The 12,151-nt window shown below is 30.9% G+C and overlaps 1 protein-coding gene across 1 annotated transcript in view; it reads right to left on the bottom strand.

Annotated features, from left to right (window-relative positions):
* The window catches only part of LOC118197425 (puratrophin-1-like), a gene marked incomplete at its 5' end in the record, with an annotated part of 530,248 nt that overhangs the window by 37,936 nt on the left and 480,161 nt on the right, over positions 1 to 12,151 (bottom strand). The window contains 4 exons of the mRNA XM_085817830.1: positions 184 to 273; positions 2,577 to 2,750; positions 7,519 to 7,594; positions 8,382 to 8,570. Coding sequence (XP_085673956.1) covers positions 184 to 273; positions 2,577 to 2,750; positions 7,519 to 7,594; positions 8,382 to 8,570 — 529 coding nt within the window. The remainder of the gene's footprint in view (positions 1 to 183; positions 274 to 2,576; positions 2,751 to 7,518; positions 7,595 to 8,381; positions 8,571 to 12,151) is intronic.

The raw sequence follows: 12,151 nt of genomic DNA on the forward strand, positions 1-12,151 counted from the left end.
TATGTGGAAATACCTGAATCTGAATGCTTGTCAGAGTATCTGAACCAATACAAGTGGCTTGTTGTGTTAATATATGTTGTGTGCATATTATGATACAAATGGCAAGTAATGTGTTACATATTAAACCTGAAAAAGAATGTTATGTTATATAACAAACTGTTGTATATTATTAAGCATACTCACCCTGAAAAATACATTCCCATATTCAGACATAAGGGCATCAGATTTTGGCTTATTCTTATTATACAGAGCATACAAGTAAAACTGAGGTTGCTACAAAAATAGAAAATAAAATATTAAATTTTCATGCAAAATTTTATAATACATTCCTTACAGAAAACTGTATTTTGCAAATAATGTGTAAATAGGATACAGATAAGAAAAAAAAATTTTACACTGAATTTCTGTAAAAACTGGAATTTCGTTTCCCTTTTTTTAACTGTTTAAACAGTTTTGACCATATCTCACATGGGTAATGCTTTTGTGAGCAGCGTGATTTGCCTATATGTGGTGCAGGCATCACATTTTCAAAAGCTTACGTTTTTGATTACCAGGTATAATTTACCATAGTTTACATTTTGATTCGCAGATGAGATTAATTATCCAAAGAACAAATTTTCTTTCTTTCTTTCTTTTTTTTTTTTTTTTAAATTGGTCATTTCTTGGTTTTTATTGTTTGTATTTGTTTTTGGTTTGGTTGTACTGATTCTTCTTTATTTTGATTTGGTTATATTGTTAATTTCTTAGATTTTTCTCTTTGTATTTTTTGCTTGTTTCTTTTTGTATTCCTTTTTGTATTTATTTATTTTATTTGGGTTTTTTTTTATTTGGGTGATGCATATTGTAGCTCATGAAAGGCTCATTCACAAAAGTTTTGATGATATTATATTTTTATTAGCTAATAATCAGAAATTCCTAACTGAATTTTCAAGTTTTATTTCATGTAGTTTACGTTCTTAATGTTATCATTTGGGTACTGTTATTGCTTAAATCATTCTGATACTGTTATTATGAGTTGCGGAAGTCTTGCCTGTTTGTATATCAAAACATCAATAATTTGGTTAATATGATCAAAGTATTAGAGAATAAATTTGCTTTAAATTGAAGTAATACCATCAAATAAAAGTCACTAAACAAGGTTAAAATAGATTAGAAAAATTGCAAAGTGACAACGAGATGTCACCAAACAGTTTGATTTCAGTTTTAAATCAACCATTTAAAATTAGGCAAAAAAAGCTAATTTAGTTTGGAGTGGATTTTTAGAGACATGTTAGATATGGATCCCTTTTCTCTTCAGAAGCAGGGGGAAAAAAAAAAAAAAAAAAAAAAAAAAAAAAAAAAAAAAAGGAGAGAGAGAGAGAGAGAAGAATCTATGATAAATTTAGATTTTTTTATTATTTTTTTTAAAGCCCAGTTTTGGCATTTTGCATTGAATCACTATAAACGACATATCACTTTTCAAATTGTTGCCACCAAATGTTAGAGACCTGCATTATATTTAAAGAAATTAAATAATGAAGAATCTGCATAAATGTATGTATGATTCTTGCATTTACATAAAATAGCACTACCTAGAGCCATCAAATTTTGACTAATGTGATCCTCCCCCAAATACAGGCATCTGAATTTTGTGGCCAATCACTATAAACGGTGTATCGCTTTCCAAATTGTCGCCACAAATGTTTTACAGGCCTGTCTTATATTTAAAGAAACTATATATTGAAGAATCTGCATAAATGTATGTTTTCCTATTATAATAAAACAATGGTACCTAGAGCCATCAAATTTCGAATAAACTAATCCTCCACCCGAATATGGGCATCTGGAAGCTCTAATTAGGAATTTGTTTCATCAACTATTTCATATTTTGTAAAAATTTAATGAATTTTTGATTACCAAACTCAATGATTTCAAAGTGAGCGGTGGTAACATCGTATTGAAAAAAAAAAAAAAAAAAAATCTCCAGTGCACAAGACTGTGTTTTGGAAATTCTAAAGATACGCTCTTTTTAAATTATTTTGTGATATTGCTATTAAATTGAATTTTATGGTTTAATTGTGGAGAACATAATTTTTAATAAAGAAAGGTAACACACAAAATATTAAAAAAGCCCCTTTGGAGGTAATATAAAACCTGAAAACTTTCAATTTATTTTTTGTTTTTATTTATTTATTGCCAAATTTCAAATTTTACACAAGCATGTTCTCTTCAAATGAGGCCCTAAGTATAAAGATTAGGGGTATAGCATCATAAAATTTCCAGAAATGTTATGAACTGTTTATTAATGAACTTCTCTATTAAAGATACTGCAAACAGTTCATAAACAAACTTTTGCATGTTCTTAGTTAAAATCCTGTGAAAGTACTTATTTATATATTTTTAGTTCTTTTTATATTAAATTAGCTGAATCTTATTGCTATTTTGAAGAATATTTTTCTCATTGCTTAATGTTATCATTCAGTTGCAGTTATTAAAATACTCATGGACAGATGGAATCACATCAAGCAGCACTTAATGTAATATACATATAATTTATGAAGTATTTTAGAACAGTACTCATAATGTTAAGTACTTACAAAATCAAGGAAACACTGGCCAACGGTGAAGGGAGAATTTTCACAGTGCTCAAGTTCAGTTAAGAAATATTGATTATGAAATTCATATATTTTCTCAATATTTCCAAACACAACATTTCTTTGACCTCGTAGTGCTTGTGGTATGTCTTCCCTTAGAAATTCAGGAATATAATTCTGAAAAATTGAAAGATACAGTTAAAAATGCCAGTAAATAACTGTAATGAATTGAAAGAATTAATTTTTAATCTTTTATACCAAATAATACTGATTTATATATAAAACTGTAGAAGAATTCTGAAAATAGAATTATTTAAACTTATTATTCCCCTTAAACTATATACAAAATTATTTTTTCCCTTTTACTTCATTATCATATCCAATTTAAATAAATGCTCATCGTATAAAATTTTTTATTTAATTATATTTTATTTTCTGTTTGTTAGTCTCAACTACACGTTATGAATGATGAAATTTTTATTCATTATAAGAACACAAGCGATAAATTATAATATTACAAAATAAAGAAAAATAATTAAACTGCAATCAGAAAATGAAGAAATCACTTTGAGTATTCAGTTCCAGATGTAATAAAATGTTACAATGAACATTTTCCCTCATTAAGTGTGCCAGAATAGCAAACTTCGTCATTAAGTGCACTAAGATGGCAAAACTCAAAATCAGCTTTTCCTCAAGAAACCTTTTTTCACTATCTGTTTTCGACTGCAACACATTTTTTTTTAATATGTAGAAAATCGCTCAATTAATATTTTTTTTAATATTCATGTTTTAAAAGAGGCCAAAAAGTATTTTATATTCTGTAAAAATTTCAGATACCTTTTTATGTTGAAATTTTAAAATCCTGAACACCAAATGATTGAAAAAATTGTGCAATTTTCAGTAATTCGTCAAAAATTCGGAAATGAAGTTACAGGTTTCATACAAGACTCATGAATATTTTTTCCTCTATTTGATGGTGCAAATAGTAATATTTTGATATACTTAATTTGTTTGTTAAACAAAGATATGTGCGGAAAATTTCTTAAATGTCAAACAAACAAATTTTTGAAGAAAATCCATTCACCAAATTGCATTGTCATCAACCAACAGTGTACGAATAAAATCTGAACTTGAAAGGTTATTAGGAAGTAGGTTAAAAATTTATGACAAAATTACAATCACAGTGAAACACCATGACTGATCCAAACAAAAGCTTATAAAAACACTCCTTTTTTCCAAACCAAATTAAATAATCATATAATTGTCACTGAAAAAACAAATGATACAATAAAAAACCCTATAAGGTAAATTATATAGCAGATATTAAAAATTCTACTTTAAGCATGCATATTGTTACAAATTCTGTATATTTGTAAATAATGTTAGTGAAATTATGTTTAAAATTGTAGTAGCCCTTGTATAACATAACAAGAAAGGCCTCAAAGTCCATTTAACATTTCGCAAAACTGACAACATAGAGCCCAGCTGGCGACGGTTTTGGCGAGTAATTTTTGTTGACAAAAAATCGAAAACATTTAGTGACATTTTGTTACCGTCCTATGTAATTATAATTGGCTCAAATGCCTATGTAACTGTAACTGTATCTGGCCCTATGTAACTGTATATACCTTCCAGAAATTTCGAGAAATGAAAATTTCTTGGCGGAAACTATGTAAGATTGCTGAGAGCACCAGTTTTTAAGTTCAGAGTTGACTTACTATGCCCATAATATGTAATCTATTTAGTGTATGTAATTTAAATACAGTGCAAAGTCCATAATCCAGACTCATGGGACTTCGACGATTCCGGATTAGGGCTTTTTCCAGATTATAGATCATCAGTTTAAATCTGGTAAGATGGCATGCAGAAATTATACAATTAAAAATATGAAACCGTAATTTATGAAATAAAGAGCAGTTATGATCTAAAGGGTATCAAAATTTACAAAAAAAGAAAAAAAAAAAAAAAAAAAGGCTTAATATTTGTTTGTTTACTTTATTAAACATTTCTTTCAATGTAAGTTGTTTAAGCTGCTTCGTTTTTTGTGTTAATACTTTCTCTTTAATTCTATAAACAGACATAATTTCTTGTTCAGTTACAAAGTTCCACTGTTCAAAACCTGTAATTGCTGTGTCGATAATACTGATTAACTTGCCAATTGAAATTTTTTCATTTTCAATAACCTCTCTGTCACTTTTTTCATTATCAGAAGTGGTATTTCCTGGACCTAGAACCATACTACAGATTTCACTGTCCGTTAATTGATTGATTATTGGGGCATTGTCGTCACAATGAAAAACTTCTCTTATATCATCTTCATTTATTACCACTTCTCCACATTTCTTTACAGAATCCAATAACTGGAAAATTTCACCTTTAGTTTGCGATGTCCGAAAACATTCAAATTCACGCCTATGATCTTCATCGTCCTCACCATGAAATATGGTAGCTGGCCATAAATTATGCCAATCATTTTTTTACATATTTGGAGCCACATCCTCCCAAAGTGCATGCGCATGAGTACGTGTAATTTAAATACACGTGTAAATAATTGTGGTGAAATTATGTTTACATTTATAGTATCTCTTGTCTAATAATATAATCATGAAAGGAATGAATGAAGGTGTGATGAAGCCAAAAATGAAGCTTCATCAGCAAAATATAGTTACAGGGGAAAGAAAGTACATTTAAAATTATGGTAAATGGCTCTTTCGGCAAATTTGCGAGATAGCGCCAAACTGGCCATGATTTCGGCAGCTAATTTTTATCTCAAATTGGATATTAAATTGCGCAAACTCACCAAACCAGTCAAGTGATGGTTTTGGCAACTAACTTTTGTAACTAAATTTTATGATAAATAGACAAAAGCTGCCAGATCTGGTGACCATCTAGCGACATATTGGCCCCATCTCTGTATAATTAGTCTAATTTATGTGACACTGTAAATGTATCTGCCTCTGTGTGTAACAATATATCTTTCAGCAATTTCAAGAAATTGAAGGTACTGTAAATTTCTTGGTGGCCAAGTGGAAAACTATATAAGACTGGAGATAGCATCGGTTCTCAATTTTTAGTTCAGAGTTGATTGCTGAGCATTGAGATTTTCACACCAGCTTCGCTCTTTAGTCATTTTACAATGCATTGTGTTTAATGTTCTTAGTAGTTTGAAGTAGTAACTATCAATTGTGCTCTGTCATACTCAGAAGAGCTGTACAAGCACATTTTGTGGAAAGTTCCACAGCTGTAAAATGTTTCTTTTCAGGAAATAAATTTTTAAGCTTTCATCGGTTCTGTGTGCATTTAATCGATTATGAATTTGTGAGCATGTAATATAATATATGCAGAAGACAAAAGTTTTGTCCTCTTTGTGAAGAAAAAATAAGTACAGTCAAAAGTCGTTAATCCGGACTCGTCGGAACTTCGGCGATTCCGGATTATAGATCATCAGTTTAAATCTCGTAAGATGGCATGCAGAAATTCTAAAATTAAAAATATGAAACCGTAATTTATGAAATAAAGAACAATTATGATCTAAAGGGTATCAAAATTTACAAAAAAAAGAAAGCTTAATATTTATTTGTTTACTTTATTAAACATTTCTTTCAATGTAAGTTGTTTACGTTGCTTCCTTTTATGTGATAATACTTTCTCTTTAATTCTATAAACAGATATAAATTCTTGTTCAGTTACAAAGTTCCGCTGTTCAAGTCCTATGATACCGACTAACTTGTCAATTGAAATTTTTTCGTTTTCACTAACTTCTCTGTCACCTTCTTCATGTCTTTATCCATTTTTTGCAGCAATTCCACTTTTTGTTTGATGGACATCGGAACATACTTTCGTTTTGTATATCCTTTGGGAGCTCCAGCATCGGAAATTTTATTTGACATAATCGAAAGTTAAAGCTTACTTTTATAAAATTGCTCTTACAGTCTGCAAAAAATAATAAGCCGGATCCAATTCAAAGATTAAGGAACAATGCAATTATCACCATTAACTGAAATAGATAATTAGATAATTTTAGCTTATACCGTCCGTTATACATTAAACGCGCACGCAAAACGTATTTTGCGCTTGCGCACACGCATATGCGCAGTCGTAAAGGTCTTACGTGCACACGTAAACGCCTATGCGCATGTGTCAACGTGGCGCATGCGCAGAAAGTTTTTAGCTTTGAGGTCTGGATTATAGATCATTCCGGATTATGGGTGTCCAAGTTAACGGCTTTTGACTGTATATAATTAAATTTAGAAATAATTTATTAATTCAAAAGTTGAAATGCACAAAGCAATGTTTTCTACTATTTTTTAATGTACACAATATTCTTTAAAAGTTACTGCCACAATAAAGTTGATAAGATACACAGTCAAAACCAGAAATAATTTATTGAGCAAGCACACAAACCATTATTTATTGTACCTCTTTTTAATCTACTCAAAATATCTGGCAACTCAAAATTATGTTCTTTAAATGACATTGCTGCAATAAAGTTTCTAAGTAACACACTTAGATTTCAAAATAATTTATAATAAATCTAAAAAATTAAATCTGCAAACCAAAATACATTCCTATTTTTTGGTCACAGTGAAATTTATTTCAAGAGAGAAATAAAGATGAATGCGTAAAAAAAAAAAAAAAAAAAAAAAAAAACATTAAAATTTTATTCTTTCACTACGACAGAACACTGATGCTGAAGAAATATTATAGCTTAATTTCAGAAATTACTGGATATTATGGTCATAACTATGCCATGCTGCACTTTGTTGAGACCTTTAGAGTTGCAATATTTTAAAAAGATCAACAAATGTTAATTTCTGTATTATATCCATATAATAAATAAATGGAATCCTTTCTAAAAATGATCAGTTCACTATACAATGGATTGCCTTGTTAGTAAATTATTATACATTTATAATTATTTTATCATTACATTATTAGAACTTACTTCAATAATATATTCGAGCGATTTCACATAGTCCCTTTCAGTCTGAATCAGTTCCTTCATAATAAGCATTAGAGTCCTAAATAAATAAAAATAAATAAATAATTACAAATTAGATTGAAATAAAAAAATCAGGACTTCATTTTAGCTTTTTATCTACTGCTAATGTATTTCATGCCAAACAAAATCCAGGTCTTTTGTTTGGCTCCTTTTTCTTTATTTCTCCGATGCCCTTATCTAGAATTCCAGTCAAGGCTGACCCTGTGTGAATGTGAAGTGCCCCTGTGGTTTTACATGATTACTGAGTCAGCTCCTTTGCCATCAGGTTAGGTAAGGTTATTCAATTATGGGAAAGCCTCAATGGCTATCTGCCTAAAGGGAGGGATACCTTCGTGGAGGACTTTCTAAGGGAAACTGGCTCGTATACACGTTACACATGAGAAAAACCACGAAAACAGCCATGCAGCCAGCCCATTTGCAGGATTCGAACCTTGGACCGAACTACCAGTGTTCAGAGACTTTACCGCTCGGCCGCTGGTGGGCACCCTTTACCATCAGATATTGCCTCAATATCGAAGACATGTTGTGATATTAATAGTATTAAGTTTTCTTATTGGACTGCAAGTTTCTTTCAAAGAATTAATATTGTGATAGTTACCAGTAATTTTTCTACAACTCCTTTTCATTTGTGATGTTCTTGGTGTTCTTCAGAAATTAAACTTACATAATTTTCTCCTTTCGATTTTCGGACAATAAAATTAGCAAAAACAAAATAGGTGCAGAAATACAGTGTTTCACTGAATTATGGATAACCTATATTTTACCCATGTTAAAATAAAATAAAATGATTAAATAATTTCACAAACTTTTTAGATTTAGCCTCTGTGTCATTTCCAGTTTCATTGGTACTGCTGATATCTGGGACATTTGCGGGAGATGTTGGAGACATGAGGTGAGAGTTTACAGGAACAGGTCCTCGGGCAGTGTCCAGCCTTGCTTGTGTAGCGGATTTCTTGTAAGCATTCTCTGAGTTGCTTGAATCAGTACTTCCCGGGCTATATGTAAATTATAATACTGATTTTAAAAAATAGAACAGTATTATAAACAATATAGTTTATAATAAGTAGTATGATACAGCATAAATAATTTAATATAGTTAAATATATATCATAATATAGCACATGTATATAAGAAAAAATATGAGCACAAATTTGAAATTTTAATTGGCAACTGTATCTTCTGTTCTTCAATTTAATTTGGGTCTTTCCCCTTTCTATCCTAAAAAGAGTTAAGTATTTATAATATACCAATTTAGACTACATGATTTCAAAATAAATCTGCATCATAAGAACTTGCATAATGCTTCATTGCAGATGCCTTTTATCCAATCCCCTAAATAATATTTGAGAACCAAAACTTTTTTTTAATCTCTCCCAGGTTTTCTTCTTAATGCGTCATTTCTCTGCTTTGCTCTTGCAAATGTCTCTTGTGTTGTTTGTCTTAAAAAGTATATTTCACACACATTTTTATTTTTTTAGTTTACACTTCTTAAGTTTATGAAAACATTAATTTTAAATAGAGTATACCATTTCATTATTGAAAATGAATTGTTTAATTTTCAAAATTGTTTACTATGCTGATTTGTTGCGTCATCGTCAAAACAAAAAAATCTCATGTTTGCAATCAGCTAACACAAAATGACCTTTGGGAATTTGGGCATCTTCGCTGATTCAAGACAACTCTCGAAATTGTTTTCTGCGCCATATAGCCATACTGCAGTTACAACGTTCAGCTTCTGAAATTTGAAACTTGCCATATAAGAATTTCTCATTCCGCTCATCCTTCACACAAAAAATAAGACTGGCAGAGATACCAAACTCAGCTTCTTTGTTTCAGGTTTGAACAGTGATTGGACAAGAGGTCAACAGCATTGCAGATCACTGCAGATGAAATATTGACATAAGTGATGCGATACAGATTCTTTGAAGAGGACATAGAATTGAAGTAAGGAACTAAAAAAAAAAAAGGACTATTGCTAAAGTTAATAAGTTCGAGTTTGATACTGCTTTATCTTACATAACATGTACAGTCACTTGATAATTAATCCCCATTGTGCCATTATGTAACAAAAGCATTGCAGATAATTTTATTCAATCGCAGTACAAAATTTGAACACCATCAAGTATACAAATTCTCCTGTGCTGAAATGTCACTCACCTTTGTGCCAACCTCTGACTGTTCTAGTGTGTGTTGCCATTGTCATCCATTAAGCAAAAGCTCTGGGCCAGCAGCACACAAAACTGTCTAATGTGGGATTCCAATACTTCGTTCACATATCTCTGAGAGGTTACAGAACCCCCTTGAAAGCTATGGAGTTTGCTGAGGCCATTTGTCACGACTCTTCCCAAAGCTATTAACCTGCAGTTGGTGAAACGGAATATTTCATGGACAAGGGAAGGCAAGTTGCGTGCTTCTTCCTCTTTTCAGATCAAAACACATCTAGAATCACTGTTCAGACACAGGGAAAGGGAAATTAAGCAAAACATCATTTTGGAGGAAAGGATGAGGCAATCATATTTCCTACTATATTCTGTTACTGTTTCTAGCATTCTGTCTTATTTTTATAGTGGTGCTTCAATGGTTTTTATCTTTTTCATTGGTGTCCTAGAAAATGAATGGTCCTTTTTTTTTTCTATCATCTTTGAAATAATGTTTACTCAGGTCATAAATTCAAACTGAACTCGGCTAAGCTCTTTGTTTTTCTTATGAAATTGTATGTGTCTACTAACTGTTATCTGACTGCATTGCAGTGCTTTAAGAAAAGAAAGTATTTGTGTTTTATTCTGCTCATTGAAGTGCTTTTGGATTCACAATATTTTTTGTTTTTGCATCCAATGCCTACACAAATAAATCCAAATGTTTTCCGATGCATGAGCAAGCCACATATAATTGCTACCCATGTGGAAAGCATGGATTTTTCCAAATTTAGTCCACAAACTTTTAGCGATTGTCCCTGTGAATTATTGATGGTCATTACAAATGTGAGTCATTCTCGCATGTGAATGTATCAGAAATTAAATATTTTTAACTAAAACAAAAATATTTTAATTCTGGCATTGGCAACATATTTCCTTTAAACAGCTGAGTTTGTTTATTAAATTTAAAATAAATGAATATAATTAATTGCCTTTTCCTGAGTGGCAACACATTTTGTACTGTCAAGTTTTCTGACTAAATTTGAAACACATATATATCTTACACTTTGTAGAGTGGCAATGCAAAGCTTTTAAATCATTTACTTTTTAAACAAAAGTTTGTTAAATTAATGTAAAATATATGTATGTAAACAGCGCGGACGGCATGGGTTGGATTTTGAGAAATCTTATGATGACAGTGTGTGTGATTATGGTAAAGCCTTGAGGGCTATCTGCCTAAGGGAAGGGATGCCTTCGTGGATGACTTTCTAAGGAAAACTGGCTCGTATACATGTTACACATGGGGAAAGCCACGAAAATGCCCATGCAGCCAGCTCGTTCACGAGATTCAAACCTCAGACCGAACTACCAGTGTTCAGCGACTTTACCACTCGGCCGCTAGTGGGCCCTTATGACGACAGGGACCATCCTCTTGTTTTGAAGGCAGAATGTGGCAATTTTCAAAAAGCTTGGAATTAAACTATAGATTTGTATCAAAGACAAACAAACAAACAAACATCCATTTATATATCTATATACACACACATTTTGCTGTGTATTGTTTGTAATTTATTTTGTTACTATTCCTTACAAATTTAATAATTTATTAAACTTTTTCTCTCTATTTATTGAATTTTAAGTTTAATTCTTGTTATTTTATTAATTCATTGTTTATTATTTTAATAGTAAATTTATTTATTTATTTATTTTTGTTTTATTTTATTTACTTTATTTTTTATTGCTTTGTTTTCCTTTTCTAGTGGACTTGTGTAGGTCTCCATTGCTTCCAATTTCAGAAATTGTGCCCTGGAAACTGCATGAGCGAGCTGAATAAAAGCTTAAAAAAGTAATTTTTAATCTACATCAGCAATGACAGAAAGTCATGGAACAAAATGGTGATTATGCAATTCAATGAAATTATCTTATGTCTTATGCTTTGTACTGCTTCACCAGTATATATATATATATATATTGAAACAGTTTTCTTCTTCTAACAACTTGACTGATGCCATTTTGGATTCTTTACATGTCTTTTCGAGTCTTTCAACCCCTCTTTAACTCGGGGGGGATACGAGTTCCCACGAAAGGACAATCTAATCGCTTTGGCTGATACGCAGTGACATTGTTTCACCCGCTTACGTCACACGACGAGAGGGATGGCTTTGAAAGATTACAACCCCTTTTCAAATTTGCTTCGAGGTCAGGAGGACAGCATAGCCACAGGTCTGTTTCTTTCTTTCTTTTTTTTTTTTAATTTTTTTTCTTGATCTTAGCAAGACCCACAGCGTTTGTTTTCATTTGAATTTAATTTCAGAACTTTAAAATTCATAAAAGTTTTATTCTTTAAGCTTGCAGGTCCAGCCTGTATGTTATTGTATACTTTGACTAATAGCAGACCACTATTTAATTTATTTTATTTTTATTTTAGCATTTCTCGGAGT

This window comes from Stegodyphus dumicola, chromosome 5 (assembly GCF_044657685.1).
Source record: "Stegodyphus dumicola isolate Sdum_Otavi_A_Nest chromosome 5, ASM4465768v1".
NCBI lineage: Eukaryota > Metazoa > Arthropoda > Arachnida > Araneae > Eresidae > Stegodyphus > Stegodyphus dumicola.